Source organism: Doryrhamphus excisus, chromosome 4 (genome assembly GCF_030265055.1).
Source record: "Doryrhamphus excisus isolate RoL2022-K1 chromosome 4, RoL_Dexc_1.0, whole genome shotgun sequence".
NCBI classification, from domain to species: domain Eukaryota; kingdom Metazoa; phylum Chordata; class Actinopteri; order Syngnathiformes; family Syngnathidae; genus Doryrhamphus; species Doryrhamphus excisus.
In genome coordinates, this window is record NC_080469.1 from 13161196 (window position 1) to 13179916 (window position 18721).

General features: G+C 40.4%; 1 protein-coding gene and 1 long non-coding RNA gene across 9 annotated transcripts in view; one reads left to right on the top strand and one right to left on the bottom strand.

Annotated features, from left to right (window-relative positions):
• trpm3 (transient receptor potential cation channel, subfamily M, member 3) overlaps positions 1-11653 on the bottom strand; it is a 134863-nt gene extending 123210 nt beyond the window's left edge. For 4 of the 8 annotated variants that reach the window (XR_009129707.1, XM_058072040.1, XM_058072039.1 and 1 more), the window contains exon 1: positions 1284-2088. Coding sequence is in view for 7 of the 8 variants with exons in the window: in XM_058072040.1 (XP_057928023.1) it covers positions 1284-1487 (204 nt within the window). In the remaining variant the exon portion in view is untranslated. Of the gene's footprint in view, positions 1-1283; positions 2090-7078; positions 7142-11636 lie in introns of those variants that run through there. The other 4 variants (XM_058072033.1, XM_058072034.1, XM_058072037.1 and 1 more) reach the window with 3 other exon arrangements.
• Positions 1261-5608, top strand: LOC131128795 (uncharacterized). The gene is made up of 3 exons (XR_009129708.1): positions 1261-1516; positions 4983-5030; positions 5183-5608. It is a non-coding gene; the product is annotated as an uncharacterized LOC131128795 (long non-coding RNA).
• Positions 11654-18721: the final 7068 nt, after the last annotated feature.

An 18721-nucleotide genomic window follows, 5' to 3' on the forward strand; every position in this document is an offset into this window, starting at 1 on the left:
TAAAGCTGCAGAACCAAGCCTTCTGGTGAAGATGGCCAAAAGAATGAAATACGTGTACTGAATACGGTTCAAAACTATGCAGCAGCAGAAGTTGCATTAATGGCAGCAAGTATTTGATTTATTATTAGACACTGCGCTGCTCACGAAAGTAGTACCCCATTGGCGTGGGGTAGTGTGCCTGATCTACACAATTAGAGCCCATTATATCTAAAACTGTTGGTCTTACATAAAAATGCATTTTATTGCATTCAAAATGTATATGGCTCTCACAGATACACATTTTAAAATATCTGGCCTTCATGGCTCTCTTAGCCAAAAAGGTCCCCGACCCCTGATTTAAAAGAACAACTCCTTATTAGTGCTTTTTCTTTGGCTTTGTGTGTTTTATATATTTGTGTTTGTGATGCCACTACAGAAGAACACCAGTAATGGCAGTAATGGCAAAGCGTGATAATAACCATAGTAATGGGAATGGAATTCATTGTGAAGTTTTTCTGTTGTGGATGCTGAGCACAAAATGACTAAAGCAGCAATAACTCAATAAAAGAAATAGAATAAAAAGAAAATGTTGACTGAAAGTGAGCTTTAAAAGCCACATTAAAACAACAACATCATCAGCTTTTTACCTAAAATCACCTAAAAAAACAATCAGATTTAGAGAGGCTAATACATGCCTTAGTCTCCAGGAGGCTGGACTACTGTAACAGACATCTTACCGGGCTCTCTAAACGAGCTGTAAAACAACTGCAGTATAACCAGAATGCTGCTGCTCGAGTCCTGACTAGAACCAGAGCCAAAGTACATCTCTGAAATGTTAGGGCCACATTAACCACCTCCAGCTCTGAGAAGATCAGGTCTCCATGGGTGCCCAGAGTCAAGACTAAAATCGATGAGGCTGCGTTTCAGTTTTATGCTGCCAAAATCTGCAACAGTCTTCCGAAAGATGTGCGACAATTCTACACTTTGGCAAAGTTCAAATCCAGGCTGAAAACACTTCTGTATTCTACAGTGCACATTTTGTTCAACATTTTTTGTTTTATGGAATGATTTATAGAATTTTATGCAATGATTTGTGAATAATTTCATGTTTTTATGGAATTATTTAATTTTACACTACTTTTCTGTAAAGCACTTAGAATTACCTTGTGTATGATGCTCTATAAATAAACTTGCCTTTGCTTAATCCCTCCCTGCTTCACTCTCTATCAGGATCCCATCAGCCTGAATGATCTTTGGAGAAAAAAAGATGGACACCAGCCCGTGTGTTCACAAAAATATCTTACCCCTGGCTGCTGAGAGCCGAGCGCCCCCCTTTTGGTGGATCCCCCTCTGGAGCTCAGTCTCTTCCACGACTCAGAGAAACGCCCCCTGGTGGTGGGACGCCCGGGCCCTGATGCCCCAGATGCCACGGATGCATCATCACGTGTGGAGAACGGCTGCTCCCTGCGCTGCTCCTTCCGCTCAGCCCACTTCTTCTTGGAAGCCATCGGTGTTCAAATGTGGTGAAGACGATGTGGTAAGTAGGGCAGCCTCTTGCATCAAACTGGTGCCACAGGTGGCATCTCCATTTCTTTCTAAACAACTCTGAATGGGTGTCTTCCTCAGTCCAGGAAATGTTGAAGGACAAGTCTTCTTTTCCAACAGCTCCTTTCACTTTTGTCTCTGCGTCTGATCTCTTGATTGAAAAAAAAATAAAAAAAGAGCGCGCCCGGCTGCACTCTGGTGCTTTTCTTCTCTCGCCTGTAGCTCAGTCTGAGAGGAGAGGCGGCGACACAGAAGGTGCAGCCTGCACCCTGTTGCATGTGCTTGTAGTGAGGCTTGTTTTGCCTCCTCACAGGGAGAGGGAGGCTAGAATAGGAGAGAGGCGGTGGCTGTCTGAGGGTATATGGTTCTCACATCCAGGTGAGGGGGAGAATAAAAAGGATTTCAGGAATTAGGAGCTCCAGTTTGAAGAGAAAGTGGAGAATAACAAAGAGCCACAGATAACGACACAGGTGGAGAGGAGATAAGACACGGTTTGGGAACAAAGAAACTGTCGAGAATGAGGTTCTGTTGAGCCTTGTGTTAAGTTGTTCACTCTCTCACCATCGGCTCCATCATTTGAGGGGACAACCATGCATGCATGGTTCATAGCTAACCTCTTGCTGCTGTGAAACGCATGAAAGCATTTGGGGACTTTGGTAAAGTTAAAAATTCAAAACAATGGAAAGAAAGAAACAATGGAAAAAGATACGATCTAACCAGGGTTCAAACTGTGCCATCATAAAGCTTGCAATCCCAAAGTTTTCATCACATTCTTACATTCAAGTGTAAAAATAAGTCAACCCCTTTCACATGAATACAATTAAAAAAAATACAAACAATGGAATAGCCTTTATATACATGTAATGTCATTGATAAATGAGGAAAATGTAATACAAGCTGCAAAAGACGTTAAACTGTAAATCAGTAAAGCACTCTACCTACCATGCTACTCAGTTATTTCACAACTAAAACGCAGATGAAAAGATAGATTGAGGGCAAAAGGGAGTGCACTCCTTGGCTCCAGCCAGCAAAGGGGCTAATGGCTATTTACAGAAGTACATGACATCAGCTACTGGAAGCTACATTGAGTATGACTTCCACTATGCACAACTTCCCGAGATGGGGGAGAAGGGCAGGGCTATGTGTATACCCCCTTCCGTATTTCTTTTCTTTCTTAGCCTCAGTATCAAGAAATGAGCAAATTCAGCGTTTTTTATGGAAGAAAATATGACCAAATATTAATGGTCATCCATTAATATTTTATGTTATCATTCTTCTTTTTTTTCTTTTCACTGTTGCCTCATCTGCCTCCCCATATATAAAACAAGAAACAGCAGACACAAGCTTCCTGCGATGAATAAGATGGGGAAAGAGGTGGTTTAAACTCACAATCCTGTCATATGATCACTGAACATGACCACACTCATGCATGCTTGTTAAATCAAACCCGCTGGAATCATCACCAACATGATTATTATTTGCACATATGTTTCAATTAAAATATGAAAATATGGTGGCTGTGATAAATATTTTTTAATAATTAGTTTGATAAAAAAGGCTGGATGGAAAGAACAAAATGGAAAACAAATAAAGAGGATAGATTAAAATTCAATGGCTGACTGATAATACTGTTGCCATGGTCAGCAATTGTTTTTGTTATTAACTGACTGTAATTCAATGCAACAGAAGTTGAGAGGCAGACAGTTTAATATGCCTGAAGGAATTATGTGCCGTCTAAAAAAACGGATTCTGATTCTAAAGCTTTTTTTTTTTAGTAACTACCATATTGACCAAAAGTGACCCAAAAATATTTTACACTCAAGGATACTCAAGTGTAAAAAGGTAAAATAAACACTCATTCTTAACTTAACGTATCGGCACTGGCTGATCTCAATCATGAATTGGCAGCATAAAACTCTGATCGGAGCATCCCTAATAATCATAAATAATTCCTCAATAGTTGTGTACATAAAGTGAGTATTAAGTCCTGTTAGCATTTGTTATCAAACATTAGATATAAGTAAAAAAATGAAAATGATTACGCAAAAGACAATGCAGCCAAAGTCAAGGCAACATATTAAAAGGTTTTCAGCAATGGGCACATTTTCCAATGAATCATGACATAGTTCAAAGCTGAAGAAAATACACATTTCTATAGTGGAGTTGTGAATGTGATGCACAGCCGTCAACAATTGACTTTATTTCTACATAACTAGATGCTGAGGTTCTCATTGGGTGTGACCAGGATGGATAGGATCAGAAACGAGTACATCAGAGGGACATTACATGTTAGAGGCCTTGGAGATAAAGTCAAAGAAGCCAGACTGAGATGGTTGGGACATGTCCAGAGGAGAGATAGTGAATATATTGGTGGAAGGATGCTGCGTTTAGAGCTGCCAGGTAGGAAGGGTAGAGAAGGACCAAAGAGGAGGTTTATGGATGTAGTGAAGGAGGACATGAGGGTAGTTGGTGTGAGAGAGACAGATGCAGAAGACAGGGTTGGATGGAGGAGATTGATTTGCTGTGGCAACCCCTGAAGGGAAAAGCCCAAAGAGAAAAAAGAAGAAGAACAATTAACCGCTACAAGGGGCCACACGGTAAATAAGTGGCTAGCACTTATTAGCCACACAGTCATGAGATTGGGGAGACCTGGATTCGAATCTCCGCTTGGAGATCTCTGAGGAGTCAGGTCTGAGATTTTAAGGCAACGTGAAACAGCTTTTATGGCCCCTCAGAGGTTTGAGAGACATGCTACCCTAACTTTGTTTGATATGCTTTTAAAACATTTTGACAAAAATGAAACACATTCCAGACTTTTAACACAATCCAGCCTTGTATTCTGATTAATAAGCTGACAGAGCACTTTCATTTAAGTAGCAGGTTGGCAGGCTGGGTTCTTAATTTTTTTAACAGACAGAACCCATAAAGTAAGGGTAAATGGTACTCTCTCGCTCTTTCAAAAAAGGTACTTACACCCGCTCACCACAAACTTGTGTGTTGTCTCCCCTGTTGTTTATTCTGTACACAAACATGTGTCAGACTACATATGACAAGAGGAAAAGAATTAAATATGCAGATGATTAAGTAATCATCCATCTGTTAATGAGGATGAGACCAGTCACGGTCAAAACATTGATCATTTTGTAAGGTGGTGTGATTCCCGAGTCATACCTTAAGCTCAACGTGTATAAAACACATCATTGAGTTTAGGAAGAAACCACACATGAATGAAGCAACAGCAATTAAAAATCAGACTCTTGAACATGTACACAATAATAAATATCTTGGAACCATAATTTAATTAAAAAAAACTGACATTTGAATCTAATTGTGATGCAGTGTGTAGGAAGGCTCACCAACGTTTGTACTGGCTCATTTTAATGTTGACTAAGCCATTATGAGCAAATCTGTTCTGTCCTTCTATCTGATCTCTTGTTTCGCTCATCTATCACCTGCAGACAGAAATTTCCTGTACCGAACTATGAAGCCGTCTCGCCATCTAATTGGTGAGTCTTAGCTGTTTTCATCCTCACTGTTCATTCAACAGGTACAGCGGATAGCCTGTTCCATAGTAAATGATATCTCGCATCACCTCATACCACAATCATTTGCAGTTGCTTTTGGTCAACTTCCCCTGCAATCCATCTCATTTTTTCAGCTGGATTTAGATCAACGCACAGGATGGTCCAAAAGAGTGAGCTTATTCCCTTGGAAGAAGTCCTTTGTCAAGCAGCCATTGTGAACTGTGGCATTGTCCTGCTGGAAAATCCAGTCATTACTACATGGATGAAGACCTTCAGTCATAAGACATGCCCCTGCAACACCTCCACATAGCCAACTACCGTTTGACGCTCCTGCACAACCAGAAGCTCCACCGTGCTGTGTGAAAAACATCTAAGGTGGGATCAGCTTGTAATGTCAGTAACATTGGAAGCAATCAGGATAGTTACGGTTATATTTTTTTCTCATCAGAGAATAAAACTTTCCTCCACCTTTCAATGTCCCATTTTTTTTTATCTCATGGGAATTCCAAACGGGCATTTTTGTGGCTTTGAAGACATTTTTTTTTGTTCTTGAAACCATTCTCTTGTAGATGCCTTCTGATGGTCATTGGATTGCACTTGATACCGGTAACAACCTTCATTTGGGCAGAGGACCATCCAGCCATTCGGATCCTCCAGATGAGGACCAGTGACATATTTTTGGATCTACCACTTGACTTTTTTTTGTACCAGAACCCTGGAGATCTGTTAAGATATTTCAAATGTCTTACTGTATCCAAACTCCGCAGCAATGGCCTGCCGCAAGAAGCTTTGCTTATGCAGCCCAACAATCCAATATAGTAATATAATGATATAATTTTTCCAATACTGTATATTGTGCCATTTTTATGCATACAATATAACTATAAAATGTAAAAACAATTAAAAAAAAAAAACAATAGCCTCTCATTGACAGACGAACTTTGATGACATTTTGGAGAACTTTAGAAGCATATTATTCAGAAAATTCTGATGAAATGATGATTCCATTGTTGATAGTACAGTGTCAGTCCTCCGGGGATTTGGAGGGAAAATGAAAAGAATGAAAAGGAACGACTCAACGCGGTTGGTCAGACTCCAGAAAGTTATGACTAACGAACAGAGTTAAAGAGACATGTTGTCATGACAAACCGACATATGTCCACCCATTCTTTAACATCAACCATCCACCTCCACAGAGCCGTGCAGTTGCCGTAGCAACCACCCTGAAAACTTTCATGTTGCATCTTCTTCGCTTCATTATAATCCTCTCATGTATCACCACAGCAGTCACGTACTAGTCCTACACAACAGTGACATTGTCTTGTGCAGAGGTTGATTAGCCACTGAATGGCAACAACATGTCTTTGCAAAGCACGGCCAGTAAACGTCTCATTAATAGTCGTGATGGAGAATATAATAGGTTGTTCCAGGTCATCACAAGAAACCTGTTTTTGCAGAATCTTTTTAATTGGCTTGTCACATTTGAGGGTTATTTTGTACGTGTCCAATTTAGATGAACAAATGACAAAAAAACAAGCAAAAAAAACAACAAACATGAAGAAGCTTCTGAGGATTATTGAGGGAGCATGGCAATGTTTGTTTTTTTTAAACATATAGACAAAAGTGATGCATTCTGCATGCATCCATCAGTAACTATTTGAAACTACACAGGTACAGTTCAAGTGCCATTACTTTCTCCACATTTAAATGCATGAATTAAGCTGCTGAGGGGGAAAAAATCATTGTGCGTTTCCTAATCCAACTTTTATGAATCCATAGCTTAATTTCTTGGTTAAATCTGAGCTTTTGAACTTGGTGACTGTAAATCCTTCTGGCCATTTATCACACACTTTAAGACATTGAATCCGAGTTAACAATCATTTTACCATCCAAAATGTAAACAGGACACAGCAAGAGTTGTAAATTGGATTATTTCACACTATTCATAATGTTGACATACTGTGTACCGTAAATAATGCAACATTTAATGTATGCTATATTTTCTGTGTAAACAGGAAGCTGCAGCTTACCTTGATCTCTGTGCACAGTGGTGTGAGCACTCTTCGATTATGAGATTTCCTTGTCATCTTCCCCTGAGGAGCCAAACCCAAACAAAAAGTCAGAAAGAAGAACAAAACATTTCCACGTATCACTATAATTAAAATTCCAATTAATAATATTACAACTGATTACATTTTGCATTCATTTTAAAGTACCAGGTTGCTTTAACTATACTTACAATTCAGTTTTCAGTTTGTTGAATCTATGTCATCAAAATAAGAATAAATGCAAGACCAAGGTGACTGTACAGCCAGCGATACGATACTTTAACGATACATGGGATTTCCTGGCGATACGATTCACCCTCTTCACTATGTGATAATCATTTAGTTCAAATCAATGCGATCTGATATTACATGGTGCATTTTCTTTCAATATGATGCAATTCAACATGATGCAAATAAGCAAAGGGAAAAAAATGGAATTCAATATGGTCCTACAAAAAGGATTTGGCTTTATTCCTTATAGGCACTTGGTAGTAAATTCAACTAAAGTGCAGTTTATCTTTTTTTTTACAGTGCACCACTTCTTGCTAATTCTTTTTGCCATCTTAACAGCAAACAATTTTCAAAAACAACTTTTCCTCACAATTAATTTGCAATTACAACAGCAGTGGTTCAGTGGTGGAGTAAAACAATTAAACAATAATTACTGCTGTAAAAAATACAGTGAGCAGCAACAGCAAAGTTAAAGTGACACTTTTAACAGTGCAATTAATGTTTGTTTATATTCCTGTCTGCAAAATACACCGCTAATATCTCAATCACTGCTAACTAGAAGGTAGGGTAATACAGTAGTGAGGAGCAGAAAGTTTTAAAGTTTTAAATTGTTTAAAAATTCAGGAAGAAGCCAACTGCTCTGCTGTTCTAATGTCCCCTGCTGTGCTGAACACTAATTCCGAGGGGACACTTTGTTGCAGGGACGGACAAATAGCTCCTGGACAATTTGGAAAACAGTGGAATATCCGCTTGTTCTGACCTGCTTTGATTGTTTTTTTTTCCCCGGTGTCCGACGAGGAACTAGACGGGGAGGTGGAGGTAGACTTGTTCGTGTCGTGGTGTATCCTTTTTAAGGGGGACTGCATGTTTGTACGGTTTCTTAACGCGGCATTCTTTGCAAATGACGTTTTGTCGAGCTTTCCACCGTTCTGTTTCCAAACATACCATTTCAACGTTGCGGATGGGTTAAATATAGAAACTTCCTAGCTGCTGCTTGCGTACGTCCATGCTGTTTTACTAGTAGTTGTATGTTCCTAACTGCTTCCGTCCGTTCGTATTCAATACAAAAGGCGAAATAATGATGGTGCATTCATTGCACCTGGGGAACAGCATATGGGGCGAAGTTGAACATTACTAAAACGCCGCCTCCGGGGCCAACTCTGTGTGGAGTTTGCATGTTTTCCCTGTGCATGCGTGGGTTTTCTCCGGGGGGGCTCCCAAAATCATGCATGGCTAGGCTAGGCTCCAGCACCCCTCGCCACCCTCGTGAGTGTAAGCGGTAGAAAATTAATGAATGAAAACGACGCTTGCATCGGATTTAACTGATACCCACAAACGCATCGAGATGTATCGATTAATATCCACACCCTTGCAGTACAGAGGAAATTGATAAAAGTGGAAACCATTGAAACTGCAAATGAAACCATTTTAAAAGCCAGTTTCACATCTTTATTCTCATATGAATAAGTCTTCTGCATTATGTTCATTGTGGTTCATTATGATGTGAGGATCCAGTTGACGTCTGCTCGGATAAATGACCGTTATACACATTTTATAAAATATTATAAAACGTTCTTATAAGGGCATGCGGTGACAGTCTGTAGTGAAGAAATATACAGGTTTCATTTGCATATCTAAACCCCTCATATGGATTCATGAGCAGAACTTTGTATCGATGCAAATACTAACAAATGATTTTCATGCAGTAGGAAGCTGATTGGACTGACAACTCTCACATAACACCCATTCCTCATGCTCATCTATTCTTTTGACATGTCTAATTGACATGAAAACCATATTGGAGTGCAGCTTTTGACTTTTTAAGGCTGTGGGTTTGAACATTTGATCAGAAGGTTAAAAGCCTGTTTGAGCAGTTTCTTCTTTTTGCTGTTGGATGCTCTATTATCACTGGCAAAAACTTTGAATACAGTACATTTGGTTTCATATTTTTTCAGGATTATTTTGTTTCCCCTTTATTCAGATTGAATCAAGGGCATTCAATCGGTTTCGACCGAGGCCAGCATACTGAAAGAAACCACATTTTGTTTTCATAATATGACTTTCAAAAAGACATATATTTTTTAATTCATGCTTCTACACATTTTTCCTTTTGGGTTACTAAGGCTGTCAAAAATAGCACAGTAACGGTAGTAACTAATATCCATCCATCCGTTTTCTATGCCACATATCCTAGCTATGGTTGTGGGTACGCTGGAGCCTATCCCAGTCGACTTCAGGCGAGAGGCGGGGTACATCCTGGACTGGTCGGGTAACTAATTTATTTCAAGAGTTAAGTTAATTGTTTTATGTACTGTACATGATGGCATGCTACGGCTCTCTGTTATGACGACACGACGGCACGCCAGGATGGGCAGGAATCCTCAAAAAAATCACTCAAAACATGAATTCAACTTAAATAACATGATGTCTTTGAACGCAACTCATTGCACATAATAACTCAGTTCAAGTCTGATCCAAATATTCTGCTATTAAAGACACCAGTGATGGGCAAATAGATTTTCCGTCATGCGTTCTCTTTACTTGATTTAAATTTCCTGTTAATTTGGCGCTGTTAACACATACAGATATTTAATCCTGCCCTGCCATTTTTCTTTCTTTCAATAAAATACAGTAAAATTGGTCATATTTCAGCGGCACGGAGGAAAGTGGTTAGCGCGCAGACCTCACAGCTAGGACACCAGGGTTCAATTCCACCCTCAGCCATCTCTGTGTGATGTTTGCATGTTCTCCCCGTGCATGTGTGGGTTTTCTACGGGTACTCTGGTTTCCTCCCACATTCCAAAACGATGCTAGGTTAATTGGGAACTCCAAATTGTCCATAGGTATGAATGTGAGTGTGAATGGTTGTCTATATGTGCCCTGTGATTGGCTGGCGACCAGTCCAGGGTGTACCCCGCCTCTCGCCTGAAGACAGCTGGGATAGACTCCAGCACCCCCCGCGACCCTCATGAGGAAAAAGCGGTAGAAAATGAATGAATGAATGAATGGTCATATTTCAGATTTGTGATATGGTGATTAATCGTGATTTAATTTGAAAGCAGGATTACTCTGATAAATCATTTTAAACATCCAACAGCCCTAGTTATTATGACTTTATTATTGTAAAACTTGAAGTGAACAAATCCAACAACATCCACAATGAAACAAATTGTGGATGTCCTTGTCCTTGAGCAGGAAAAGAACAAGTTGTTCATTCAAGTCTTGCTGTAATCTGAAAAGTCAGATATTTACTCTAAAAATGCTACATGTCAAGCAACTGGATAGAGAGAACATGATATCTATTTCAAAGTATAAAGTTTTTCAGTATGAAGGCCAACTGTGACATCCCAACACTAATTACCACTTCCTTTATCCATGTGACGGAAAGGTTGGGGATACATTTTTAAGCAGGCTGACACAATTAATAATTCATACTGAGCCTCGACATACAGACAATATTGGTATTTGTGTTTTCCTCTATTGGTACATTTATCCATGGCTCTGTGGATCAAGCACGTGTTTACAGATCTAGTGGGGGATTGTGAATCCAAACAGGAGCGGATCCAATCAGAAAGCAAATTGAGTGTGCAGCTGGGGCCATTTCCCTCAATGAACCCCGATGCAACAGAGGTATTATAACACACAAATACCTCCAGATCCCAAGCTGTGATTTTAGATGAGCACCAAAGCAAAGACAGCCCCCTGCAGGGGAAAAAGGGGCCACATTGCACTCAAGAAATGACAGAGTGAACATCACGCTTTGGTAAATTTTACTGTTACACGTGTGTCTGAGCGACCCGTGTGTGCCTGTTAATGAGGGACAACCCATCTGTGCGCCCGCTCTGAGGCAACATCCCTCATCACCGCATGGTTGGACATCAGAGATGTGCCAAGTTAAATGCTTTAAAGTTCCCTAACAATGAAAACAAAAGTCTTCACAAAGCAGCATGGCCTCTGATGAAATGCACACACTTTATAGTAGGTAATTAGTAAAGGGCATTTAAGGTCCAAAACAAGAGCAACACTAAAAAGATGACATCTCAATCCATGCAATCAACTATAGCTGATCATTTATACATGTACAGCATATGGTTGTGTCTGTGTCCAACAGCTAACAGATGGAGGGTCAGACTAAGAAAAAGAGGGAATATGGAGGCATCTATCATTTATTTAGCAAACCAACAGCACCACTTGTCAGCATTCAATCCCTACTAATTATTTTTTCATGATGAATTGGGGTAAAAAAAAAGGCAACACAGTCACAAATCTCAAACCTCTAGAGCTAAATCCACAATGGTTGCTTTCTTACCACTCGTAGTCACTGAGGCTCCTTGTAGGAATTGCTCCGGTGCCCTCCTTGACCTTTTGAATCCTCTTTTGGTGGAATATCTCCCTGTTTTCTTAAACTTAAAAAAAAAAAAACGAAAAAACAAGTGAGATGTTGGATCAATTGAAGAGATGAGAGAGGAGGAGAGGATACAGGTAATTGGCAGAGGAGACAAATGGAGGCTGGGATAAGATGGCTGCAGGCTCCAGGAGTCAGGAAGCCACAGGTGGGCAAGACGTCCCTCTGCTTGTTGTTCAGGTGTGTGTGTGTGTGTGTGTGTGTGTGTCACAGTGTCAGTCTCTATTAAAACACATGTGTAGGTCTAGGAGACACACCATGACTAACATTAACGTCCACATTTTCCACGCTCATTCCTTTCCAGCCTTCAATCGTTCTTACATGCAAACCATAAAGAGTCGTTTGCATTCAACTAAGGCATACATTACTCATACCCTTGCCTTTTGGAATATTATTATTATAACTAGAAATTAGTCAAAGTGTCTTTATTTTTTTACAATGTGAGAAAAAGTTCCATGTCTAAAAGTACTCATAGTACTGGTATTATGTACTTTTATATTTTTTTATTCTCATAAAATTACAGCTGCTTGAAATTCTGATTGACTAGTTTGACAACCTAATTGACCAAAAATTACATCTTTGTTCATTATGTTTGTTTGTCATTCTTTTACTACTTGGCTGTCTAATATTTCCCTACATGCTACTAAAATGATGTTATTTTTACTCTTATTACAACTTTATTCTCTGAAAATTACTACTTTTTTCCACTAAATCACAATAGTTTTCGCTTCATCTTTTTACTTTAGTCTTGGAAAATGACTGCTGTTTTTTCATTTTTGATGATTTTTTTTTTTTTTTACTTTCTAGTTTCTTGTTGTATTTGTAAAATTCACGATTAATCACCATATCACAAATCTGAAATATGACCATTCATTCATTCATTCATTTTCTACCGCTTATGTTCACGGGGGTCGCGGGAGTGCTGGCCTATCCCAGCTGTATTCGGGCGAGAGGCCGGGTACACTCTGGACTGGTCACCAGCCAATCACAGGGCACATATAGACAAACAACCATTCACACTCACATTCATACCTATGGACAATTTGGAGTCGCCAATTAACCTAGCATGTTTTTGGGATGTGGGAGGAAACCGGAGTACACCGAAAAACCCATGCATGCACGGGGAGAACATGCAAACTCCACACAGAGATGGCCGAGAGTGGGATTGAACTCAGGTTTCCTAACTATGAGGTCTGCACGCTAACCACTTACCCGCCGTGCAGCGTATTTGTAAAATGTGCTGCAACAAAAAAAATAATAATAATGTGCTGCAAATGGCCCCTGAGCTGACCCTTTGACACTCTTTAGAATGATGTAATATTAATATTGTTTAACAGCATTACAAAACTCACAGTATTAAAAAAAAAAAGTTAAAAGAATAATTCCATATATTATAAGAAAACTCACAATACAACAAGTAAAAATTCCCCTTCAAAAACAGAGTTGTGATGTGGCGAGAAACAAGTAATGCTATGAAAATAATGTTAGACTATTAATAGAGAACCATATTATTATATTAAGCAAAAGAAAAAAATAGTCTTACAAAAATACTGACGAAAAGTTTGCAAGTCAAAAGTTGGATTGTTATGAGAGAAAAAAGTCCAGGTATGCTGGAGCCTATCCCAGCTGACTTTGGGCAAGACTCGGGGTACACCCTGGACTGGGAGAATTAAACTTGTAATATTATGAGAACAAAGTAAGAATATTAAGAGGGGAAATATCTTCTAATATCTAAGACTACCTGAACAGTCCAGTTGCAATCGATCAGTCAGGAAATCATTGTTGTAAGATTACAAGCAAAATGTTGTAACTTATGGCTGATTTGTCTCCGACCTTTACTCTCCTACCATGGTCGACTTATTGTGTATTAGCTTTCGGCAGAAAAAGAAGTGTATAAGAAGTGACCTGTTCTTGTAAGTGCGACTACAGTCTGTGTGTCAAGTGTGTAATTAGATGCAGCATCACCCGTCTTGTAAGGGGCTGGTGCAGGATAGGAGACCTGAGTGTGGATGTTGAGAACATTTGAGCATCTCCCCAGGGCTTGTTGCTAGGTGAGGAAGCTATGAAGCTCACCACCCATCAAACACACGTACACAAACATTACCACATAGGGATGTGTATGATGGGATGGGAGGACACTTAATGCTAGCAAATAAAGCAAAGTCAACAATGTGTGGCTAACAAGTGTTAATTTGTGCCATGAATTAATGGCAAGATCACTGGGATGCCACAGCAACAGAGGACAAGGGTCATCCAGTGGGACGGGATGAGGGGGCCGTGTCAGGCTGCTGATCATTTTAGGGCCCTCACATCCCACAAAACGCTCTGTTGTCTGGCAACATGAGCATGACGTTGCATGGAGACAATGTCCACGCTACTGACATTCAAAGGAGATGTCTGTGTGTCTTTAAGTGCATGTGCTTTCAAATTGAATGGAGAAGAATATGAGGGAGGCTGCACGGTGGACGGGTGGTTAGAGTGCAGGCCTCACAGCTAGGAGACCCAAGTTCAATTCCACCTCCAGCCATCTCTGTGTGGAGTTGTCACCGTGCATGCGTGGGTTTTCTCCGGGGACTCCGGATTCGTCCCACATTCCAAAAACATGCTAGGTTAATTGGCGACTCCAAATTGTCCATATAGGGCGACCAGTCCAGGGTGTACCCTGCCTCTCTCCTGAAAACAGCTGCGATAGGCTCCAGCACCCCTGCAACCCTCGTGAGGATAAGCAGTAGAAAATGAATGAATGAATGAAAGAATATGAGGGACAATTTGAGTGACAGACAGCTCTACTTCCTCAAAAAGGAAGCGCTTACATTTTATGGCAGACAAAGCATAAAGTGTTCTTGATGGCATAGAATCTTAGTAATATGAGGACACACTGAGATGACTACAATGTGTTCTTATCAGAAGGAACTTAGGCAGGTAGGGAAAGTTAATCACTATAATATATTTGATTGGACTACTTTTCAGCAGCATGTCAGAGCATATTCGGTACAAAAGGAACATTGGTGTTTTTTTTAACTTTTGTATTATGAATAGCATGTGACTCACTGTAAAACTTTACAGTGGCATTCATTCATGTATTCATTCATTTTCTACCGCTTATCGTCACAAGGGTCGCGGTGGTGCTGGAGCCTATCCCAGCTGTCTTCAGGCGAGAGGCGGGGTACACCCTGGACTGGTCGCCAGCCAATCACAAGGCACATATAGACAAACAACCATTCACACTCACATTCATACCTATGGACAATTTGGAGTCGCCAATTAACTTAGCATGTTTTTGGAATGTGGGAGGAAACCGGAGTACCCGGAGAAAACCCACGCATGCACGGGGAGAACATGCAAACTCCACACAGAGATGGCCGAGGGTGGAATTGAACTCGGGGCTCCTAGCTGTGAGGCCTGTGCGCTAACCGCTCGGTCGCCGTGCAGCCTTACAGTGGCATATGCCGCTAAATTGTTACTAAATTGTTCAGTGGAGCACATTTTCCGAAGACAACCCAGGGTCCAGACCTATACCCCATGGGTTACGCCAATTGTCACGGGGGTAAACACTTTCACACGGTTCAGTTATTGCCAAAGAAAATCACATTTAAACCAATAATGGTGTGGGAACTAAATCTTCAAGCTCCCTTCAAGCATGCCTTCATAAATCTCACACTGGGTTTCAGTGTTTAAACAGCACAGTCGTCCTTCATGTCCTAATAATAAGAAGAAGAATAAGCAAACTTAATCGACTCAATGGTGAAAATGCCGCATAAGCACTTTGGATGACAAACAAGAGCATCATAATCCGATTTCAATTGCATTTCTTTGGGGCCTGATTACAAAAAGCATCAAGCTGTGTGGGATTGTACACAGCGTTACTTCTAATAATAGCATTTGACCGAGAGCAGAGCACTGGCGTCACGTTCTTAACAGTTTATGTGCAGGTGGATAAGGTTAATGGGCTAGGAAGCTGATGAACTATTACATCTGGCATCACTGCATCATCGTGTTGTGAGGGAAGGGATATTAAGAGACTCGGCAGTCTTCCGAGTCTCTTCCTACAGCATCACTGTCTTTTCACATGCAAAAAATTCTACTTGGCAGGAATGGGCAAAGTGCAGCCAACTGCAGATGTTCTTGTTTCGCCTGGCCTGCCTGACATCCAAAAGATTGTGACAGCCAAGCACGCCTATCTGACCGCAAGAGTTAGCCTTCTCACATTTCTGCATGACAGAAAAAGCCAGGAAGTAAGTTAATAATAATTGGCTGCCTATATTGAGCATGTACAGTATAGTGTATTTCTTAGAGTCAAGTTTACAAGTCAAAAGTACGTTTTCAAATTTATGGGAGCGCATACGTAACAGGGAACTCCATAAACCGAGTAGCACCACTACTGATGCGGTCAAATAGAGTGATGTTTTCAATTTCCATTTTCTCATGCACTTTAAAATCGATATTAACTAGGGATGTCCGATATTGGCTTTTGGCCAAAAACCAATATGCCAATATTGTCCAACTCTCAATTTCCGATACCAATATCAGCTGATACCCATAAGTCTAACATGAAATATCTCCATTTTGTTTTTAAATATATATTTTTTATGATCGGGAAATATCTGATATCAACTGATTATGCTGATGCCGATAATTATAGGATATCACATGGTTTGTCTGGTATCAGGCCAGGTATCATGCCCCCAAGTGTCAGTATCAGCCCGAGACCGAAGGCCAATTAATACTGTAGTATGTGATAATCGGATATCGGATAGTTACACACACACACAGTTCAGTTATAAATGTGGAAATTGTCAACAGGTCCTGGTGCTGTATTTGTTTAAAAAAAAAGGTTATTTTCATGTCAAACAAATATTTTTGTGTCGTTTATGTTGTGGCATAGTTGTTTCAAAAATTTGGCTAAGTACGGTATATGGTTACATTTGTGTCAAAGTGAAAGTTATGCTTGCAAAAAGTGGAAACAACTTTCTAATTAACTGCTTTCCTCATTTGCCTATTGTAAGTTATTAATAGGGAAAACTAAATTGTGTTATATTAGGTTATATATAACACTAGCAGGTTCATTTATCACTCCTTTATCCGCTCCTTCCATCAGGCCTTCTTACCTGTACACTGTTGTGGTAAAATGCATCACATAGTCAGCTCATCACTTCACAGAGGTGGTCCAGCTATATACCTGCCCTAGATGTCAACACCACCATTCACACCTCTGTGCACCACTTTAACTGTCGCTGTTAAGCTGACATTAAGCAGACAGCAGATTTACATTACTCCTCATGGGAGAGAGACAGCGACGGACTCAGGAGGAGAGGTCGTCATGGAAACGGACCCCTACAAGGCAGTCGGAATTGTTTAATTATTCAGGAGCACCTTCACCGAGCATCAGCAGGGAGTCAACTGGAACCGCTCAAACCATTAAAAACTCATAGTGTTGTGAATTAGGGTGGGGTGGGGGTTGGTGGGTGGATCAACTTTCCTGTTTAAACTGCTGGATCCAGATCATGAGATCTGAGGAGATCATTGTGTACTTTTGCTGTTTAGCTGGGAAAAATTTGGTTCGTGCTTTAGAATATAGTGGAGCATGTTGAGTCCATTTCTGCCCCCAAAAATGCCTCATTGTACAGCTTTGCTCATGTTTTAGCCGGTCTGTATGTATTTCAACTACTCTTTTTCATTCCAACAGTTAATCTCAATTTGGACCCGCATTTTCAACTTATTTTTATTTTTTATTTATTTTAAAATATTTTTTTACACTTTTATTGAAGTCATTTTACAAACATTTTGTATTTATTCTTTCATATAGTGGTGTGAAAACTTTTTTTTTTATTATTCAGGGAGAAAAAAAATCCAAACCTACATGGCCCTGTGTGAAAATGCAATTGTCCTAATAACGAGTTGGGCCACCCTTAGCAATCAATCAAGCATTTGCAATGACTTGAGTCTCTGACAGTGCTGTGGAGTAATTTTGGCCCACTCATTTTTGCAGAATTGTTGTAATTCAGCCAGGGTTTGCAGGGTTTCTGAGCATGAACAGCCTTTTTAAGATCATGTCGCAGCATCTCAATAGGATTCAGGCCAGGACATTGACTAGGCCACTCCTAGTCTTCATTTTCAGCCCTTCAGAGGTCGACTTGTTGGTGTCCATCCATCCATCGATTTTCTATGCTGCTTATGCTAAGAGTCCACTGGGCCGGCGCCAGTTTGTGCCAGTTTACGCCAATGCAATTTGCTGTGGCACAGAGTGTTGCCAATAATCCACTGAAATGTAATGGCGCGAGCCAAGTTGTGGCAATGATGCTAGACGTCCACTGGGCCAGCACCAGTTGGTGCCAGTTTGCGCCAAAGATTATGTGATTGGCGCGTAGTGTCTCGCTAGGGTTGCAGGGCTATACTGGAGCCTATCCCAGCTGTTTTCGGGCCGGAGGCAGGGTACATCCTGGACTGGTCACCAGCCAACCAACAGGGCACATATAGACAAACAACCATTCACACTATCATTCATACCTATGGACAATTTAGAGTCGCCAATTAACTTAATGTCAGGTTGGACTTGTCGGTGTGTTTTGGATCATTGTCCTGCTGCAGAACCCAAATTGGTTTCAGCTTGAGGTAACAAACAGATGGCCGGACATCTCAGGATTTTTGGTTGACATCAGAATTCATGTTTCCATTTATCACAGCAAGTCTTCCAGGTCCTGAAGCTGCAAAACAGCCCCAGACCATTACACTACCGCCACCATATTGTCCTGTTGGTATGATGTTCTTTTTCTGAAATGCGGCGGTACTTTATATATAATATATAACAGGGTACACACACCCCAAAAAGTTTGTCAGACCACCGAATATTTTCCCAAATGTCTTGGGGATCAGCAAGATGTTTTCTGGCAAAATTGAGCCTTAATGTTCATTTTGTTCAGCAGTGGTTTTCGTTTTGGACCTCTGCTATGCTGGCCATTTTTTCCCAGTGTCTTACTTATAGTGGAATC